The sequence below is a fragment of the Saimiri boliviensis genome, chromosome 14, assembly GCF_048565385.1.
Source record: "Saimiri boliviensis isolate mSaiBol1 chromosome 14, mSaiBol1.pri, whole genome shotgun sequence".
NCBI classification, from domain to species: Eukaryota; Metazoa; Chordata; class Mammalia; order Primates; family Cebidae; genus Saimiri; species Saimiri boliviensis.
In genome coordinates, this window is record NC_133462.1 from 14,794,924 (window position 1) to 14,815,180 (window position 20,257).

At 44.7% G+C, this 20,257-nt stretch overlaps 1 protein-coding gene and 1 long non-coding RNA gene across 12 annotated transcripts in view; one reads left to right on the forward strand and one right to left on the reverse strand.

Moving 5' to 3' along the window:
- LOC120362736 (uncharacterized) overlaps nucleotides 1-20,257 on the reverse strand; it is a 403,841-nt gene that overhangs the window by 354,609 nt on the left and 28,975 nt on the right. The window lies entirely within an intron of this gene.
- CXCL17 (C-X-C motif chemokine ligand 17) lies at nucleotides 259-18,927 on the forward strand. Its single transcript, XM_003943224.4, has 4 exons — nucleotides 259-567; nucleotides 14,145-14,225; nucleotides 14,898-14,999; nucleotides 18,502-18,927. The coding sequence occupies exons 1-4, from the start codon at nucleotides 489-491 to the stop codon at nucleotides 18,597-18,599; spliced, it is 360 nt and encodes a 119-aa protein (XP_003943273.3). The 5' UTR covers nucleotides 259-488; the 3' UTR covers nucleotides 18,600-18,927.

A 20,257-nucleotide genomic window follows, 5' to 3' on the forward strand; every position in this document is an offset into this window, starting at 1 on the left:
GGAGCACAGAGGGCAAACAGACCTTGTCACCGTCTCTTCTACCAACACTTAGCACCCACTTCCCTGCCAAATACTCACATAGAGAGGGTCATTGGAAGCTATAAGGAAATCCAAGTGAGCAAAAAAGACTTGAGGAAGAAATCATGAGGCACTGGGGTGTGGGAGGCGGGAAGGAGTACGGGAGAGAACAGGCATAGCTGCCAAGTTATCAGTCACCTTCTTATGTTCTTAAGAATGCTGCATTTATTTTGTTTGACCAGTTTCACCTCCCAGATTCCCATAAAGCACATGGTCTAATCTGTTACCTAACAGCAAGGCAGCGTCACCTCACCTGTTCTTGCCCTCGAATGGGAAAGCTGGTCTGAGACTAAAGCGCAGACTGCCAGGCTGAGTACCCTGGCCTGAGCCATCCCCAGAGATCAGGAGCCTCCAAAGGGAAACCTTCCATTATACTCTTCAAGCAACTTACAGCTGAACCGACAGTTGCAATGAAAGTTCTAATCTCTTCCCTCCTCCTGCTGCTGCCACTAATGCTGATGTCCACGGTCTCCAGCAGCCCGAAACCAGGTAAACAAGACTGTCTATGAAGGGAAAAATGGGGGGAGGAAATGTGGCAGAACAGGCCACAGATGCATCAAAATGCAGCCCCTTTTATTTATGGGGGTTTGGGGTAAGTGAGCCTTTCTCAGTGACAGTTTCCTCCTTTATGAAAAACAGCAAACTACTTAAACCCAAATGATGTTGAGAGAGTTAAATGAGATATTTTCAGTACGTGAACATATCTGCAACTGTAGCTGATCCTCCTCACACACACACATAGTATGTATGTATGTATGTATGTATGTATGTATGTACCAGCCCAACAAAGATTGGCTCCCATATGTTCTCCCCCAACCCTTTTCCAAAAGAGTAACATATATCTCACTGCTAACCTTAATGATGGTGATGGGAGGGTGGTACCTTTATAGAAGATCAGGAAGTCATGGCTTACATTCTTTACAGTGCACCGGACATGCAACCAACATGTCTTAATGCTATTTAACGGTAATGTAATAAACTAGAAAAAGCCTGTCACCAGGTAGTGTCCATATTTGCAGCTTTATCCACAGCAAGCCCTGCTGTAACAGCTCACATTTTGGGAAGCAGACCTTGGCTTAGGGGTTCCAAATCCGGTCCAGATTTCACTATAAAGTGGTCCAGTCCTTCATAGAACAACCACACAGAAGAGAGCGGACCCCCATGTGTATTTCCACTTGGGAGCACCATCTCCCCAAGGGCCACTTTGAGGTGAAACGGTTTTGTTACATACTCAGCATTAACTTGGTCTTAAAATCAGGAAACATTCTCCCTTCTCCACCCCAATGTCCAACATCCCCTCCTGTGTAGAGCGGGCACTCTGAAAGCTGCTGAGCCCCACAGCCCTAGGGCCTAGCCCACTATTTTAAAAAAGAGGACTTTTCCAACACTATGACAGACACCCAGGCTAGAGTCCTCAGCCTGGACTCAAAGCTCTAGCCCCAACCTGCCTTTCCAGTGTACCTCTCTCGACTCACTAAAAACTACTCTTTTTTCTTACCCAAATTAGCCTGTCTGCCCTTCCCTGAATAGGCATTTTTTTTCCCACCAGCTCAACTTTGTTTACACACCCGGCTCAAAACCACCTTCCCACAGCTTCCCTCAGTTCCTCCCATAGTCAGAGGTGCACTCTTCCTCCTGAAAGCCGGCTCAGCCCTACCGGATGCTCTCTTCTTGCACTGATCATCTGCTGCCTTATACAGAAGGCCTTCATGTGCCTCTCCTGCCTCCACCCCCTGCCCTTCTAGGCTGCAGCCTCCTTGGTGGGCACAGACTGGTGCCCTGTTTCCATATCCCTCACGCTGTCCAGTTCAGCACTCAGCAAACATTAGCTAAGTGCAAGACGCATCCTCAGGTTTCTAAGTCAGACCAGGACTTCATAGCAGCTCTACTGGCATTTGAGCTGAACAGTTCCTGTAGTGGGAGCTGTTCTGTGCACTGTGAGACGTTCAGCAGCATCCGCATGGCCTCTCTCCACTCGATACCAATATCAGCCTTCCCTCTCCCCCATCCAAACCCCTGTTATGGAAGCCAAAACTATCTCCCAACATTGCCAAATGTCCCTGGAAGGTGAACCACCTTTGGTCAACAACCACTGCTCTACACCAATAGTTCTCTACATTGCCTCACTTTTAAACTTACCTAGACCTTTACACTCAGCCTGGAAGTCAGGGGGACCTATATCCAAATCCTGGCTCTGCCACTCACTTTGCAACCCTGTACAAGTCGCCTCACTTTTTTGAGTTTCCGTTTTATCGTCTCAAAATGAAGAAAATACCATTTGTCACACACACATGTTGTGAAGATTAAATGATCCGCGGCATGACCTAGAAAGGGTTTAATAAATGGACTGCGTGGAATTTCCAAGGCACTCGTAAACGAAGAGGGCGAAGAACTGGGGCAAGCTCGCTGCGCCGCCAGGGGGCGCCATCACAAGCCACATAGGGTGGGTAGCGGCGGGGCTCAAACCCTGTTTCCCAGCCAAGCAGTTTTGCAACGTGGGCCTGAGTGTGAGCTACTTAGTGGCTAAAGGAAATAATAGCTCCTCTATCCCCAGAATAATTCTCAAAATAAAATCTTATCTTATTTTATCTCTTAATCACATACATGTTCAACATGCTTTTCCAGGGGAAAGGGAAATAGAAATAAGTGAGAATACGCTGGGCGTGGTGGCTCTCGCCTGTAATCTCAGCACTCTGGGAGGCCGAGGCAGGTACAGCACCTGAGGTCAGGAGTACGAAAGCAGCCTGGCCAACATGGTGAAACCCCGCCTCTATTAAAAATACAAAAAGTTAGCTGGAAGCCGGGCGTGGTGGCGCATGCCTGTAATCCCAGCTCCTCAGGAGGCTGAGGCAGGAAAATCACTTTAACCCAGGAGGCAGAGGTTGCCCTGAGCCAAGATCGCGCCATCGCCCTCCAGCCTGGGCAACAAAAGTGAAACTTTGTCTCAAAAAAAATTTGAAAAAAATTAGCCGTGTGTGGTGGTGCATGCCTGTAATCCCAGCTACTCGGGAGGCTGACGCAGGAGAATTGCTTGAACCTGGAAGGCGGAGGTTGCAGTGAGCTGACATTGCTCCACTGCACTCCAGCCTGGGTAACGAGTGAAACTCCGTCTCAAAAAAAAAAAAATAAATGAAAAGGGCCGGGCGCGGTGGCTCAAGCCTGTAATCCCAGCACTTTGGGAGGCCGAGGCGGGTGGATCACAAGGTCAAGAGATCGAGACCATCCTGGTCAACATGGTGAAACCCTGTCTCTACTAAAAATATAAAAAATTAGCTGGGCATGGTGGTGCGTGCCTGTAATCCCAGCTACTCAGGAGGCTGAGGCAGGAGAATTGCCTGAACCCAGGAGGCGGAGGTTGCGGTGAGCCGAGATCGCGCCATTGCACTCCAGCCTGGGTAACAACAGGGAAACTCCGTCTCAAAAAAAAAAAAAAAAGAAAGAAAAAGAAAAGAAAAGAAGTGAGAATATATGAGGACATTAGGAAATAAAGTACTTACAATAACATATTATTCATTAATTGTAATATTATTTAATTATAAAACTACTTATAGTATCAGACACATTAAGAACTCCTGTATCACAAGCATTGTTCTAAGCACTTCACACTATTTCACACTATTTCATGTTGTCCTCACAGAAATCTAATACATTTCTTTTTTTTACTTTTGATTTTTCAGACTTTCAAAAATATCATAAAAATAGAGTTCCAGTATATTCTTCATCCAATCGTCTTCAAACAATATCTTATGTAACCATAATACGATTATAAAAACCAGGAGATTAGCACTGATATCACAATATTAACTAATCTAAAAATGTTCATATCTTTCTAATCATCCCACTCATGTCCTTTTTCTACTCCAGACTCCAATCCAGGATCCCTCTGAATAAAATGTCACATCTCCCAGGCCTCCTCCAACCTAGAATAGTTTCTCAGTCTTTCTCCCTCTTTCCAGACCTTGACACTTTTGAAAAGTTCTAGCCAGTTGTTTTGTAGAATGCCCTTGAATTTGGGTTTGTCTGATATTTGCAGTTACATATTTTGGGCAAGAATACTACAGAAGTGAGGTATCCTTCTCTGGATGTCCCAGGAATGGGCCCAGGATGTCGGTATCTTTCATTACTGATGAGGTTCACTTTAAGCACTTGGTTCACGTGATGTATGCAGGTAAAAGTTGCTATTAGTCTCCTTGTAACTAGTATCTTGTGGAGAGACACTTTGGAGATAGGTAAATAGCCTGTTTCTTCTCATCAAACATTTTTTTCTTGTTATTCACCAGTTACATCATCATCATACTTTTAACATTAATTTCTAGAATCTATGAATGATTGTTTCCTATAAATAATTATTACTGCAGTGTTGGCCAAATAGTGATTTTCTTTCCAGTTTTCCTTCTACATTTATTAACCAGAATTCTGCCATAAGAAAGAGTTATTTCTTTTCTTAGCTCACGGCAACCTCCACCTTCTGGGCTCAAGTGATCCTCCTGCCTCAGTCTCCTGAGCAGCTGGGATTACAGGCACACACCACTACACCCAGCTAATTTTCGTATTTTTAGTAAAGATGGTGTTTTGTCATGTTGGCCAGGCTGGTCTCTAATTCCTGGCCCCAAGTGATCCCCCTGCTTTGGCCTCCCAAAGTGCCAGGATTACAGGCACTGGCCACCATGCCCAGCCTCTTCTTCCTTATTTACTTATTTTTTCAGTTACTTATTTATATCAGCATGGACTCATGGGTATTTATGGGTTGGAATCTATTACTATCATTTTTTATTATCTTGCTCATATTGTCCCAAAATTGGCCATCAGAAGCTCCTTCCAGTTGGCTTCTGTGACCTTTACATACATCCCTATCATTTTTTTAGCAGTTCCTTACTTTCTGATACCACAAGAAGCTTGAGTCTCCTTTTGTATTTTTCCACCCCAGTCCTGGATCAGCTATGTCTCCTGGAAGCCCTAGTTCCTTACATGGGAGAATGATGTTTACAGACCATGGGCACCAATATTCCCATTGCCAGTAGGTGCTAGTGCTTTGAGGCCCTCTAGTGGTCAGAGCTGGGAAATCTCACACACACACACACACACACACACACACACACACACACACACACACACTGGTGTACAGTAGTCTCCACTTATTTGCAGTTGTGGTTACCTGCCAACTGTGGTCCGAAAAGATTGTTATGTTGAGAAAGAGAGAGAGAGAACACATTCACATAACTTTAATTACAGTATATTTTAAAAATTGTTCTATCCTATTAGTTATTATTAATCTCATATTGTGCCTAATTCTTAAACTTTATCATAAATATCTATGCATAAATATAAACATATGTATAAATATAAATATACATGTATAGAAAAAACACAATTTAGTACTACCTGAGACTTCAAGTATCTACTGGGGGTCTTGGAATGCATCCCCTGTGGATAAGGAAGGACTATTGTACCATTATTAACCACATCTTACAAATTAGGAAAATGAGGCACAGAAAAGTTAGGCAACTTGTCCAAAGTCACAAAGTACATATGTAGTGGATCTGGGAAATGAAAATAATGACAGAGGCACTACAAATCCTAACAAGTGGAAGTAACCTATTTACACATACACATCAGCAGAAAGCCACAGCCCAATATTCCAGCATACACACTCTTTTTGGAAAATAACCAGAACGCCACAGTAATAACAACGATGGTAACCAACATGTACTCAATAACTGCCTGGGCACTGGGCTCCCACAGCCACTCATTTATTCCTAACAACTCTGCAAGGTGGATTTTATCATCCTCCTTTTACAAATCAGGGATTCAAAGATTAAAGAAGCCAAGTGACTTGTCTAAGTCAACATAGTTAAGTGACAGAGCCAGTAGCTGACCCAAAGTCTATCTGGATATAAAGTCCATGCTTATGCCATTCTATCAGCATTTCCCAAAACTGATTTTAGGTGGAAATAAGCTTGTTTTTAATACTTATGTGTTTATTTTAATACATGTCAGAAAAAAAATCTAAGCATACATCAAACCTGTAATTTCAGTTAATACTGCATAGGATGGGGATGTTTTGCAAATTAAATTTATTTAAAGAAAAAGTATGGTAGGGCACAGTGGCTCATGCCTGTAATCCCAGCACTTTGGGAGGCCAAGGCAGATCACAAGGTCAAGAGATTGAGACCAACCTGGCCAACCTGGTGAAAGCCTATCTCTACTAAAAAATACAAAAATTGCTCTTCCCTTTTGCGGCCATCACCTAAGCGGGAGCTGCCAAAATGAAGTTCAATCCCTTTGTGACTTCTGACCGAAGCAAGAATCACAAAAGGCATTTCAACGCACCTTCCCACATTCGCAGGAAGATGTTGTCCTCCCCTCTTTCCAAAGAGCTGAGACAGAAGTAGAACGTGCGAGCCATGCCCATCCGAAAGGATGAGGAAGTTCAGGTTGTACGAGGACACTATAAACGTCAGCAGATTGGCAAAGTAGTCCAGGTTTACAGGAAGAAAGACATAATCTACACTGAACGGGTGCAGCAGGAAAAGGCTAATGGCACAACTGTCCATGTAGGCGTTCACCCCAGCAAGGTGGTTACCACTAGGCTAAAACTGGACAAAGACCGCAAAAAGATCCTTGAACGGAAAGCCAAATCTCGCCAAGTAGGAGAGGAAAAGGGCAAATACAAGGAAGAAACAATTGAGAAGATGCAGGAATAAAGTAATCTTGTATACAAGCTTTGATTAAAACTTGAAACAAGGAAAAAAAAATACAAAAATTAGCTGGGCGTGGTGGTTCATGCCTGTAGTCCCAGCTACTCAGGAGGCCGAGGCAGGAGAATTGCTTGAACCCAGGAGGCGGAGGTTGCAGTGCGCCGAGATCGTGCCACTGTACTCGAGTCTGGCGCCTGGCAACAGAGCAAGGCTGTCTCAAAAAAACAGGCCAGGCGCAGTGGCTCACGCCTGTAATCCCAACACTTTGGGAGGCCGAGGCGGGTGGACCACCTGAGGGGAGGAGTTTGAAACCAGCCTGACCAAAAAGGTGAAACCCCGTCTCCATTAAAAAAAAAAAAAAAAAAAAAAAAGGAAAAGTATGAAGTGGCTAGGCACAGTAATTCATGCCTATAATCCCAACACTTTGGGAGACCAAGGCGGGCAGATCACTTGAGGTTAAGAGTTCAAGACCAGCTTGGCCAATACGGTGAAACCCCAACTCTACTAAAAATACAAAAATTAGCCAGGCATGGTGGCAGGTGCCTGTAATTCCAGCTACTCAGGAAGCTGAGGAAGGAGAATCACTTGAACCCAGGAGGCAGAGGTTGCAGTGATCTGAGATCATGCCACTGCACTCCAGCCTGAGCAACAGAGCGAGACTCCATCTCAAAAAAAAAAAAAAAGAAAGAAAGAAAAAGCATGAAGTAAATAATAGTAAGGGTAGTACAAGCTATAGAAAAAAATCACAAAGATGGTCTAAAACTGTCTGAGGTTTCAGAGACATAATATTATACGACCACGCAGCTTCATTTTCAGTTTCATCTATGAAACTAGGGTCATCTAGCACTGCAGAATAAAACAGACTAAGAATCTTGCCGGGCGCAGTGGCTCAAGCCTGTAATCCCAGCAATTTGGGAGGCCAAGGCGGGTGGATCATGAGGTCAAGAGATCGAGACCATCCTGGTCAACATGGTGAAACCCTGTCTCTACTTAAAATACTAAAAATTAGCTGGGCATGGTGGCGTGTGCCTGTAATCCCAGCTACTCAGGAGGCTGAGGCAGGAGAATTGCCTGAACCCAGGAGGCGGAGGTTGCGGTGAGCCGAGATCGCGCCATTGCACTCCAGCCTGGGCAACAAGAGCGAAACTCCATCTCAAAAAAAAAAAAAAAAAAAAAAAAAAAAATCTTGTACCTGTAGTTGGGTGTGGTAGTGCTTAGGAGGCTGAGGAAGGAGGCTCACTTGAGCCCAGGAGTTTGAGGCCACACTGTGCTGTGGTCATGTCTGTGAACAGCTATTGCACTCTAGCCTGGGCAACATAGCAAGATCCTGTCACTAAAAATATAATAAAATCCTAGACCTGGATTTCAGCCTAGATATGTCACCAATACCTTTATGAACTTGGGCATTTCATTTGCTCTCTCTGGGACTGTTTCCTCAACTGAAAAAAAAAAAAAAAAAAAAAAAAAGGAACGTGAGATAGTGATTTAATTGGATTAGTACAGTGATTTCTTAACTTTTTTTTTTTTTTGAGACGGAGTTTCCCTCTTGTTACCCAGGCTGGAGTACAATGGCGCGATCGCGGCTCACCGCAACCTCCGCCTCCTGGATTCAGGCAATTCTCCTGAGTAGCTGGGATTACAGGCACGCGCCACCATGCCCAACTAATTTTATGTATTTTTAGTAGAGACGGGGTTTCACCATGTTGACCAGGACGGTCTCGATCTCTTGACCTCGTGATCCACCCAACTCAGCCTCCCAAAGTGCTGGGATTATAGGCGTGAGCCACCGCGCCCGGCCCGATTTTTTTTTTTTTTTTTTTTTTTTTGAGACGGAGTTTTGCTCTTGTTACCCAGGCTGGAGTGCAATGGCGCGATCTCGTCTCACCGCAACCTCCGCCTCCTAGGTTCAGGCAATTCTCCTGCCTCAGCCTCCTGAGTAGCTGGGATTACAGACACGCACCACCATGCCCAGCTGATTTTTTTGTATTTTTAGTAGAGACGGGGTTTCACCATGTTGACCAGGATGGTCTCGATCTCTTGACCTCGTGATCCACCCGCCTTGTAATCCCAAAGTGCTGGGATTACAGGTTTGAGCCACCGCGCCCGGCCCTGGCCCGATTTATTAACTTTTGACCCAATAACTCCACTTTGGGAACTCTCTCCCAAGAAAATAATCCAAAATTGGAAAACAGTTATAAGAACAAAGAAATTTACCAACATCTAAAAAATAAAACTTTCTAAATATTTGGCAATGGAAAAGCAGCTAAATAATTTGGAACACATAATTATTGAGAGTATTATGCATTCATTAAAAATGTGTTGGCTGGGCATGGTGGCTCACACCTGTAATCCCAGCACTTTGGGAGGCTGAGGGGGCTGGATCATGAGGTCAGGAGTTCAAGACCAGCCTGGCCAACATGGTGAAACCCCATCTCTATTAAAAATACAAAAATTAGCTAGATGTGGTGGTACGGGCCTGTAGTCCCAGCTACTAGGGAGGCTGAGGCAGAAGAATCACTTGAACCCGGAAGGTGGAAGTTGCAGTGAGCTAAGATCGAGCCACTGCACTCCAGCCTGGCAACAGAGGGAGACTCCATCTCAAAAAAAAATGTGTTATGAAGATGACACAGCAACATGCCTCTGAATAGAAAAAGAGAATATGTTTACATGCTATGGTTATCACTATATTAACTAAAAATGTATGCAGGTAATCTGCCCAAATACAAATGGTTGGTAAGGATAATAACTTCTCTGTTTGTACTCTCAAAATTTTCTTTTCTGAGGAGAAGAAAAAAAAATTTCTCCAACAGTTAAATTACATTTAAACTGAAAAGAAAAGAAATTTCAGAATTAAGGAATTCAACTAAATAATCTCCAGGATTTCCTTCAGGCTCTAATATTCTATGGTTTTTCTCTGGAACTAGGAGTAGAGGACAGGCAACAGTAAAAATGTTAGAAATGTTTAGATGGCAGGGGCTGTGCCTGCTTAAACTACTTTGAAAGCACTCAAAAACAGCACGAGAACATTTGAAAAGCAGTCGTTGGGGAAATGACGCAACACCCTCCATCTGTGTGGCAGAAGTCTGGGAAGGAGGAGACCTGAATTAAGCCATATGATCTCTAAGGGTCCTCTCTAAACAACTTATCCAACCACTTGTTGAACAAATATTTACCAAATGCCTATCATGTGTCAGGAACCATGTAGATGAATGACTACCGAACCAATGGTTCAGAATCTAGTGGAGGAGAAAGATTTTATTTTAGTTTGCTAGGACTGTCATAACATAATACCACAGGCGGGGTGGCATAAACAAGAGAAATTTATTCCTCACAGTTCTGCAAGCTGGATGTCCAAAATCAGGGTGCCAGCACAGCTGGATTCTGCCAAGGGTCCTTTTCCAGGTTACAGACAGCTGACTTCTCATATTGTCAGGAGGTGGAAAGACATTGAAAGAGCTCTCTAGGATCCCTTTTTTTTCTTTCACTTTTTTTTTTTTTTTTTTTTTTTGAGACGGAGTTTCGCTCTTGTTGCCCAGGCGGGAGTGCAATGGCGCGATCTCGGCTCACCGCAACCTCCGCCTCCTGGGTTCAGGCAATTCTCCTGCCTCAGCCTCCTGAGTAGCTGGGATTACAGGCACATGCCACCATGCCCAGCTAATTTTTTGTATTTTTAGTAGAGACAGGGTTTCACCATGTTGACCAGGATGGTCTCGATCTCTTGACCTCGTGATCCACCCGCCTCGGCCTCCCAAAGTGCTGGGATTTTTTTTTTTTTTTTTTTTTTTTTGAGACAGAGACTCGCTCTGTCGCTCAAGCAGGAGTGCAGATGCATGATCTCAGCTATCTGAAACCTCTGCCTCCCAGGTTCAAGCAATTCTGCCTCAGCCTCCCCACTAGCTGGGACTACAGGCAGCATGCACAACCCCATCCCGCTCATTTTTGTATTTTCAGTTGAGACGGGGTTTCACCATGTTGGCCAGGCTGGTCTCAAACTCCTGATCTCAAATGATTCACCAGCCTCAGCCTCGCAAAGTGCTGGGACTACAGGCATGAGCCACCATGTCTTTTTTTTTTTAAAGGGTCTAGGGTACCTTTAAAAATTTTTTTTTTTTTTTAGAGACAAGGCCTCGCCACATTACCCAGGCTATCTTGAACTACTGCCATCAAGTGCTCCCCTGGCCTCAGCCTCCCAAAGCACTGAGATTACAGGTGAGAGCCACCACACCTGGCCTACGTCCATTCATAAGGGCTCCACCTTCATGACCTAAATACCTCCCAAAGGGCTACCTCCTCACACTATCACACTGGGGATTAGGATTTCAACATATGAATTTGAGGGGGGCACACTTTCAGTCCATAAGAGCTGCCTTCATGCTGTGTCCTCACATGTTCCTCTGTGCACATGTATCCCTGGGGTCTCTTTGTGTGTACAAATCTCCTCTTCTTATAAGGATGCCAGCCAGACTGGAGAAGGGCCCACCATAACAGCACAGCCTCATTTTAATCACATCTTTAAAGGCCCTATCTCCAAATACAGACATTCTGAGGTACTGGGGCTTAGGGATTCGACATGTCAATTTTGGGAGACACAATTCAGTCCATCAAAGATTTCAAAAAACAGCATCACAATGCAATAACAGAACTGCATTCAAATACAAGAGGAACTACATGAAGGCATAATTCATTCTGGCAGGAAATATCAGAAACTCCCATAAAGGAGGTATCACCTGAGCCTAGTTCTTACTTGAGAATCTTTCTTTTTTTTTTTTTTTTTTGAGATGGAGTTTCGCTCATTACCCAGGCTGGAGTGCAATGGCGCGATCTCGGCTCACCACAACCTCAGCCTCCTGGGTTGAGGCAATTCTCCTGCCTCGGCCTCCTGAGTAGCTGGGATTACAGGCACGTGCCACCATGCCCAGCTAATTTTTTGTATTTTTAGTAGAGACGGGGTTTCACCATGTTGACCAGGATGGTCTCGATCTCTCGACCTCGTGATCCACCCGCCTCGGCCTCCCAAAGTGCTGGGATTACAAGCTTGAGCCACCGCGCCCAGCCCCTTTTTTTTTTTTTAAGATGGGGTTTCACCATGATGGCCAGGCTGGTCTTGAACTCCTGACCTCAGGTGGTCCACTCACCTCAGCCTCCCAAAGTGCTAGGATTACAGGCATGAGCCACCGCGCCTGAGAATCTCAAGTCTATAAACGATCATCCTTGATTGTCACAGGAGTGTGTGTGTGTGTGTGTGTGTGTGTGTGTGTGTGTGTGTGTATTTTTTTTTTTTGAGACAGAGTCTTGCTCTGTTGTCAAGCTGGAATGCAGTGGCATGATCTTGGCTCACTGCAACCTCCGCCTCCTGGGTTCAAGCGATTCTCCTGCCTCAGCCTCCCAGATAACTGGGACTACAGGCTCGTGCCACCATGCCCAGCTAATTTTTTGCATTTTTAGCAGAGATGGGGTTTCACTGTGTTAGTCAGGATGGTCTCGATTTCCTGATCTTTTGGTCTGCCTGCCTTGGCCTCCCAAAGTGCAGGGATTATAGGCATGAGCCACCGCACCAGGCCTGCCATAGGAATATTTTAAGTATCAAAAATTGTAGATAAGATAGAATCAGAGACAGGCACTGTGGTTCACGCCTATAATCTCAGCTCTTAGGGAGGCAGAGGCGGGAGGATAGCTTGAGCCCAGGAGTTCAAGACCTGCCTGGGCAATATAGCAAGACCCTGTTCTCCATACACACACACAAAAAAAAGTGTAAGGTAGAATCAGAAAATAAAACAAACTCAGAGGCCAAAGGAAGAATGTATTTGTTCCAGAGGCACAAAGGTAAATGCCATCATTTAACAGCTGAACTGGGACTCTGGATTCAAATACAGCAACTTTTTGGGCTGGGTGTGGTGGCTCATGCCTATAATCACAGCACTTTGGGGAGGCCAAGACAGGCGAATTGCTTAAGCCCAGGAGTTCGAGACCAGCCTGGGCAACATGGCAAAACCCTGTCTTTACAAAAAATACAAAAAATTAGCCAGGAGTGCTGGTGTACAGCTGAAGCTTCAGCTACCCAGAAGACTGAGGTGGGAGGATTGTCTAAGGCCAGGAGGTCCAGGCTGCAGTGAGCCATGATTGCACCACTGCACTCCAGTTTGGGTGACAGAGTGAGACCCTGTCTCAAAAAAAAAAAAAAAAATACAGCAACTTGGAGGTCAAGTGAAGATCTTAGTTTATGGAGCAATCTCCTTCTTGCTCTCACTCTTTTAAGTCATGACGATTTTAATGTAGGGGGAGAGGGAAAGGGGAGGTTTTGACAAACCCTTACCTTTTATCCTCTCTTCCATCTAGAAGCCATTCTCTCTCCACCTACCTTCAGCTAAGCTTTTCTCTACGCTAGACTTTTTTCAGTCATTAAATTTTTTAATATGCTTACGTAGAGGCCACATTTTTAACCTCAATTCCTTATCCATTAAAAGACCCCTCAGCCAGGCGCAGTGGCTCATTCCTGTAATCCCAGCACTTTGGGAGGCTGAGGCAGGTGGATCACGAGGTCAAGAAATCGAGACCATCCTGGCCAACATGGTGAAACCTCGTCCCTACTGGGAAAAAAAAAAAAAATTAGCTGGGCATGCTGGTGTGCGCCTGTAGTCCCAGCTACTTGGGAGGCTGAGGCAGGAGCATTGCTTGAACCCAGGAAGCAGAGGTTGCAGTGAGCTGATCTCGAGCCACTGCACTCCAGCCTGGCGCCTGGTGACAGAGCGAGACTCTGTCACAGAAAAAAAAAAAAAAAAAAGACCCCTCAGCTGGACACAATGGCTCTCACCTGTAATCCTAGCACTCTGGGAGGCCAAAGCAGAAGGATCACCGGAGCCCAAGAGTTCAAGACCAGCCTAGGCAACCTCATCTCAAAAATATAAATTCAAATAAAATATTTGTCTCTTGAAGTCACCTAGATTCCTGAAGTAAAAATGGAAAAATAGGCCGGGCGTGGTGGCTCAAGCCTGTAATCCCAGCACTTTGGGAGACCGAGGCGGGTGGATCATGAGGTCGAGAGATCGAGACCATAGTGGTCAACATGGTGAAACCCCGTCTCTACTAAAAATACAAAAAAATTAGCTGGGCATGGTGGCACGTGCCTGTAATCCCAGCTACTCAGGAGGCTGAGGCAGGAGAATTGCCTGAACCCAGGAGGCGGAGGTTGCGGTGAGCTGAGATCGCGCCATTGCACTCCAGCCTGGGTAACAAGAGTGAAACTCCGTCTCAAAAAAAAAAAAGGAAAAATAGTACTGTGCTGACCTAGGTAGCACAATGCTGGGAGGACCACTTCTGTTGGCCCCTTCCCTTTCCAGTGTCTGGATGTGACCTGTTTCCTTCCAACAGGGGTCGCCAGAGGCCATAGGGACCAAGGCCAGGCTTCTAGGAGGTGGCTCCAGGAAGGCGGCCAAGAATGTGAGTGCAAAGGTCAGTAACTCAGCATCAACAATAGCAATGGCATCACCATGAACCCAGCTCTCTCCCTGGGGCCCCTCTGAGACCAATGAGGATATTATCTCAGCTGACCTCACCCATTCCCCTCTCCACCAGCCTGCCACATGCAGCACCCGTGCCTGCTTTCTTCCTGTAAGGCAAGAACTGGACTCCTCCAAGGTCTAGGGGAAAGCCAGCCAAATGTCAGGCTGCCCCCTGCCCCTTATCCTTTTCCTGAAGAACGCAGGGCTACCGTCCAAAAGGCTTTCTATTTTTTCCTGGCCTTCCAAAAGCTTCCTGAATCCTATTCTCAGCCTCGTTTTACACACAGGCAAGGCTGAAAGCAGAGAGGCAAAATGGCTTGCCCAAGGGAAAGCAGCCACTGGAAGGCAGACACCCATGCCTTGTTCCTAATTCTTTGGATTCATGATGTTCTGATACACCCTCTAAACCTACCACCAAACCCTTGGCCAAACAGGTCAGGAAAAACAACTCAGAAATATGGCTTCAAATAGCTGGATGTCCCCACTATTCTGTATTGACCCCTTTTCCCACCCCACTGCAGTAGAAATGCAAGGCACAGAAGATGCCAAGTAAAGCTCTGTCCTACTCCCTCCCATTAAATATATTAACTGTCCCATCTAAGCAGCAATGCTGTTGTTTCAGATTGGTTCCTGAGAGGCCCTAGAAGAAAACTCATGACAGCGTCTGGGCTGCCAAAGAAGCAGTGTCCCTGTGATCATTTCAAGGGCAATGTGAAGAAAATAAGTAAGTTTCCAGAGAATGATTTTCCTTATATCAGAGTCACTCCGTGGAATTACTAGGGATGAAGCATGGGTTGAGAATAGAAAAAAGAGATGAAATTAAGACCAGGATAAGTACACAACTCAGCTCTTTCTACTCAGTGTCAACTTGCCGGGAAATAGGAAGAACAGGAAAAGCAGGATACAATTCTCCTGATACTAGAAAGGTTTAACCAAATTATTAGATTTTAAAACCTCACTGTTTACCAAAGTGGGGGTAGACCGGGCTGCTGAAGATCTGGTCATTAGTCTCTGATGATTATACCAGTATTAGCATCAAACAGAATTTGACTCCTCCCTAGTTCAAGATCAGCCTGGTCAACATGGCGAAACTCCATCTCTACTAAAAAATACAGAAATTAGCCAGGCATGGTGACACACACCTGTAATCCCAGGGAGGCTGAGGCAAGAGAATCACTTGAACCCAGGAGGTGGAGGTTGCAGTGAGCTGAGATTGCACCACTGCACTCCAGCCTGGGCAACAAAGCAATATTCTGTCTCAAAAAAAAAAAAAAAAGTGAGATATCATTGTACAATCATCAGAATGGCCAAGTTTTAAGTTTGTGACAAAAGTCAATACACATCAAAAACATGTAAAGTCTAACAAGACGAAGCACTGGCATAGTACAGCAAAAAAACTCTCATATTGCTGGCAGTGATTTACTAAAGTTTAAGCTAGGTGTAGTCCTGTGACTAAGCAATTCTACTCTTCTACTCTCTGGTATATACTCAAAGGGTATATACGCTTCAATCTACCAGAGACATATACAAGAATTTCATTGCAGCATTGCTCATAACTGCCTCAAACTAAAAACTAACCAAACATCCATCAATGGTAGAATGAATAAACTGTGGTACTTGAACATCATACATCCATGAGAATGAACAAACGTAATAAAATTAATGATTCTTACAAACATAATATTGAGTAAAAAAAAATATATAAGACATGAGTGAATCACTATAGTATGATTTTATGTACTGTCTTAGTCTGCTTGGTTTGCAGAATAACATAACAAAATACCATAGATGGAGTGATTTTAAAGAATAGAAATTTCTCTCTCACAGTTCTGGAGGTTGGGACGTCCAAGATCAAGGTGCCAATAGATTGTCCGGTGAGGGCCTGCTTCTTTATACACTCTAACCTCACATGGCAGAAGCAGCAAACTCCTTCAGCATCTTTTATAAGGGCACTAATCCCACTGATGAGAGCTCTGCCTCCATGACCGAATCACCTCCCAAAAGCCTCACCTCCTAATACCATCACCATGAGGGCTAGGATTTAAACATATAAATCTGGGAGAGGCTAGGAGCAGTGGCCCACGTCTGTAATCCCAATATTTTGGAAGGCCAAGGCAGGCGGATCACCTGAGTTGAGGAGTTCAAGACCAGCCTGGCCAACATGGAGAAACGACTTAAAATACAAAAAAATTAGCTGGGTGGGATAATGCACATCTGTAATCCCAGCTACTTGGGAGGCTGAGGTAGGAGAATCACTTGAAACCAGGAGGCAGAGGTTGCAGTGAGCCACTGCACTACAGCCCAGAAAACAGAGTGAGACTGTGTCTCAAAAAAAAAAAAAAAAAAAAAAAAAATGGGAGACACATAAACATTCAGACCATAACGTATACATAAAGTTCAAAAATGAGCAAAAGTGGGCTGGGCACAGTGGCTCAAGCCTGTAATCTCAGCACTTTGGGAGGCCGAGGCAGGTGGATCATGAGATCAAGAGATGGAGACCATCCTGGTCAACATGGTGAAACCCCGTCTCTACTAAAAATACAAAAAATTAGCTGGGCATGGTGGCACGTGCCTGTAATCCCAGCTACTCAGGAGGCTGAGGCAGGAGAATTGCCTGAATCCAGGAGGCGGAGGTTGTGGTGAGCCTAGATCGCGCCATTGAACTCCAGCCTGGGTAACAAGAGCGAAACTCCGTCTCGAGGAAAAAAAAAAAAAAAAAATGAGCAAAAGTAAACTAAACTATTTAGGAATGTATATACATAGATGGTAAATAATAAAGAAAATAAAGTAAGTTATTACTATAAAAACAAGTCAGGATTACCTCTGTGAGGAGGAGAGGAAGGACAGTGATCAGAAAAGCACAGATGCTGGCAGTATTCGATTTTTTTTTTCTTTTTTTTTTGGAGTTTTGCTCTTGTTGCCCAGGCTGGAGTGCAATGGCATGATCCAGGCTCATCACAAACTCCACCTCCTGGGTTCAAGCAATTATCCTGCTTCAGCCTCCTGAGTAGCTGGGATTATAGGCATGTGCCACTATGCCCAGCTAATTTTGTATTTTTAGTAGAGACGGAGTTTCTCCATGTTGGTCAGGCTGGTCTCGAACTCCAGACCTCAGGTGATCCACCCGCCTCATCCTCCCAAAGTGCTGGGATTACAGGCATGAGCCACTGCACCCAGCCGCAATATTCTATTTCTAACTCTAGGTAGTAGTTTCACAAATATCTGCTTTATAACAATTTGTTGTTAATAGAAACTTATACTGCATGTATAAGCTTCTATGAACTTCTATAGAAATGTAATACTTTGCAATAATAGATTTGGGTTTTTTTAGGGGTGGTGGTTTGAGACAAGGTCTTGCTCTGTCACCCAGGCTGGAGTGCAGTGGCACAATCACAGCTCGTCTCCTGGGCTCAAACGTTCCTCCCACCTCAGCCTCCCCAGCAGATGGGACCATAGGTACACCACAGGTACACAGGTACCCAGGCCCCATGCCAGGCCAGTTTTTGTATTTTTCATAGATACACGGTTTCTCCATGTTGCTCAGGCTGGTCTTGAACTCCTGAGCTCAAGCCTCCCAAAGTGCTGAGATTACAGCCATAAGCCACCATGCCTGGCCAGATTTGTTAAAGGTGCACACTAAGGCAATACATCGAGTATAATCTCATTTTTGTTTTAAAAATAAACCATTATATTTATATACCAGACAGTATGGAACAATATGTAGAAAACATATTAACAGTGGTTAGCCCTGGAAAGTGTGTTGCTGAGGCTGGGGTGGGAGGAGTCCTTTTACTTTTTACTGGATTTTTAACATTTTTTCCACTGGATGAGTCTTATTTTTATAATTTTTAAAACTCTCATAAAAATTAAATGTTAAGGCCAGGCACAGTGGTTCATGCCTGTAATCCTAGCACTTTGGGAGGCCAAGGCAGATGGGTCACCAGAGGTCAGGAGTTCCAGATCACCCTGACCAACTTGCTGAAACCTTGTCTCTACTAAAAATACAATTAGCTAGGCGTGGTGGCATGTGCCTGAAATCCCAGCTACTTGGGAGGCTGAGGCAGGAGAATCACTTGAACCCGGGAGGCGGAAGTTGCAGTGAGCTGAGATCGCACCACTGCATCCCAGCCTAGGTAACAGAGTAAGACTTCATCTCAAAAAAAAAGAATAAATTAAATGTTGAAAATGTTTTTAACACTAGCCTCTCCCTTCTATTTGCATCGTAGGACACCGAAGGCACCACAGGAAGCCAAACAAGCATTCCAGAGCCTGCCAGCAATTTCTCAAACAATGTCAGCTAACAAGCTTTGCTCTGCCTTTGTAGGAGCTCTGAGCGCCTACTCTCCCAATTAAACATTCTCAGTCAAGAACTAGAGGACATCTTTCTTCTCCCACCTCATTCTCCCACTGCATCCACCCCCTAAATCATTCTGGTGCTCTCAAAAAGCATGTTTCTCAAGATCATTTTGATTATTGCTCTCTCTTATGCCTTTTCTCTCATCATTCTTATCCTGTGCCCTCCCCCTACCCAGGCTTAGTCTTAATTATCTGAAAGATTCCAGGAAACTGTAGCTTCCTAGCTGGTCTCATTTAATCTTAACTACAATCAGGAAAGCAGCAAACAGACGTCAATAAATATTTTTAAAACGTAATAGATCAAAATCGTTTCCTTCAAATGGGGTCTGCCAATTCACATCATTAAAAGGACCCATTTTACCCTATTCACTGCAGACTGAATCCAGATTCTACACATACTTCTCTCCACTGGCCTACTTGTTCATCTGTTACTCATTCTAACAAATCTTTCTGAGATAAGAGCTAGGTGGGATAAAGAAAAAAAAGTATACCAATGAACCAGACATGGTCTTATTAAAGATAATATAGGTTTAAAAAAAAAAAACTTGGCACAGTTTCTTAGCACTTAGGCAGCCCTCAGTATTTATGACTACTCTCATCACCATTACCACAATCATCATCAGTCATCATCACCAGTGGTCACTGTATTCTGTGAGTTTCCAATCCAGTACAGAACCATAGTTTAAGGCTAGAGAGATGGCATAGAGCAAGCATCCCCAAACTACGGCCCGTGGGCCACATGCGGCCCCCTGAGGCCATTTATCCGGCCCCCCACCGCACTTCAGGAAGGGGCACCTCTTTCATTGGTGGTAAGAGTAGCACAGTATGTGGCGGCCCTCCAACAGTCTGAGGGACAGTGAACTGGCCCCCTATGTAAAAAGTTTGGGGACGCCTGGCATAGAGGATCTCAAATGTCATTCAGAGGGGCTTCAAGCTATAAAAATGGGAGGGCATGACATTTGCCTTTAGCATGGGACTTAAATTATCAGAGTGACAATATAAGAAAATTAAACTGGCAACCTGGCTGGGTGTGATAGCTCACACCTGTAACCACAGCACTTTGGGTTGGGGGGCATGAATCACTTAAGGTCAGGAGTTCAAGACCAGCCTGGCCAACATGGCAAAACCCAGTATCTACTAAAAATACAAAAATTAGCCTGGCATGGCAGTGCATTCCTGTAGTCCCAGCTACTCAGAAGGCTGAGGCAGGAGAATGGCTTAAACCCAGGAGTTAGAGGCTGCAGTGAGCAAAACTGGCACCACTGCACTCCAGCCTGGGCAACAGAGCCAGACTCTGTCTCAAAAATAAACAAATAAACTGGCAACCATTTGTAGGAATGAACAAAGAAGGAAATAATTTTGACAACTACAAAGACTGCCTCCTGAATGATGCTTTCCTCAAACATCAAAAGGAGAAAAAAGGAATACTCATTCAGCATCTGGCTTCTATCATCCCAAATGACCCAGAGCACTAAATTGGGATGCTGGCCTTATGAGAAGAAACATTTTAACTGAGTGGTGAGTGAGGTGGGGCCCTATTTATGACACAACAGAGCTAGCCCCTCCCTTCTTGTAAGAGAGTGCTAGGCACATAGGCTCCTCCTATTCCTAATCCTCCCTCAAAAG

Excerpts from the sequence above, each read along its gene's own strand:
- CXCL17 (XM_003943224.4), top strand. The coding sequence starts at position 489 with ATGAAAGTTCTAATCTCTTCCCTCCTCCTGCTGCTGCCACTAATGCTG. Across the intron at positions 568-14,144 it reads CTCCAGCAGCCCGAAACCAG|GGGTCGCCAGAGGCCATAGG; the intron begins GTAAACAAGACT and ends TCCTTCCAACAG. Across the intron at positions 15,000-18,501 it reads GGGCAATGTGAAGAAAATAA|GACACCGAAGGCACCACAGG; the intron begins GTAAGTTTCCAG and ends TTTGCATCGTAG.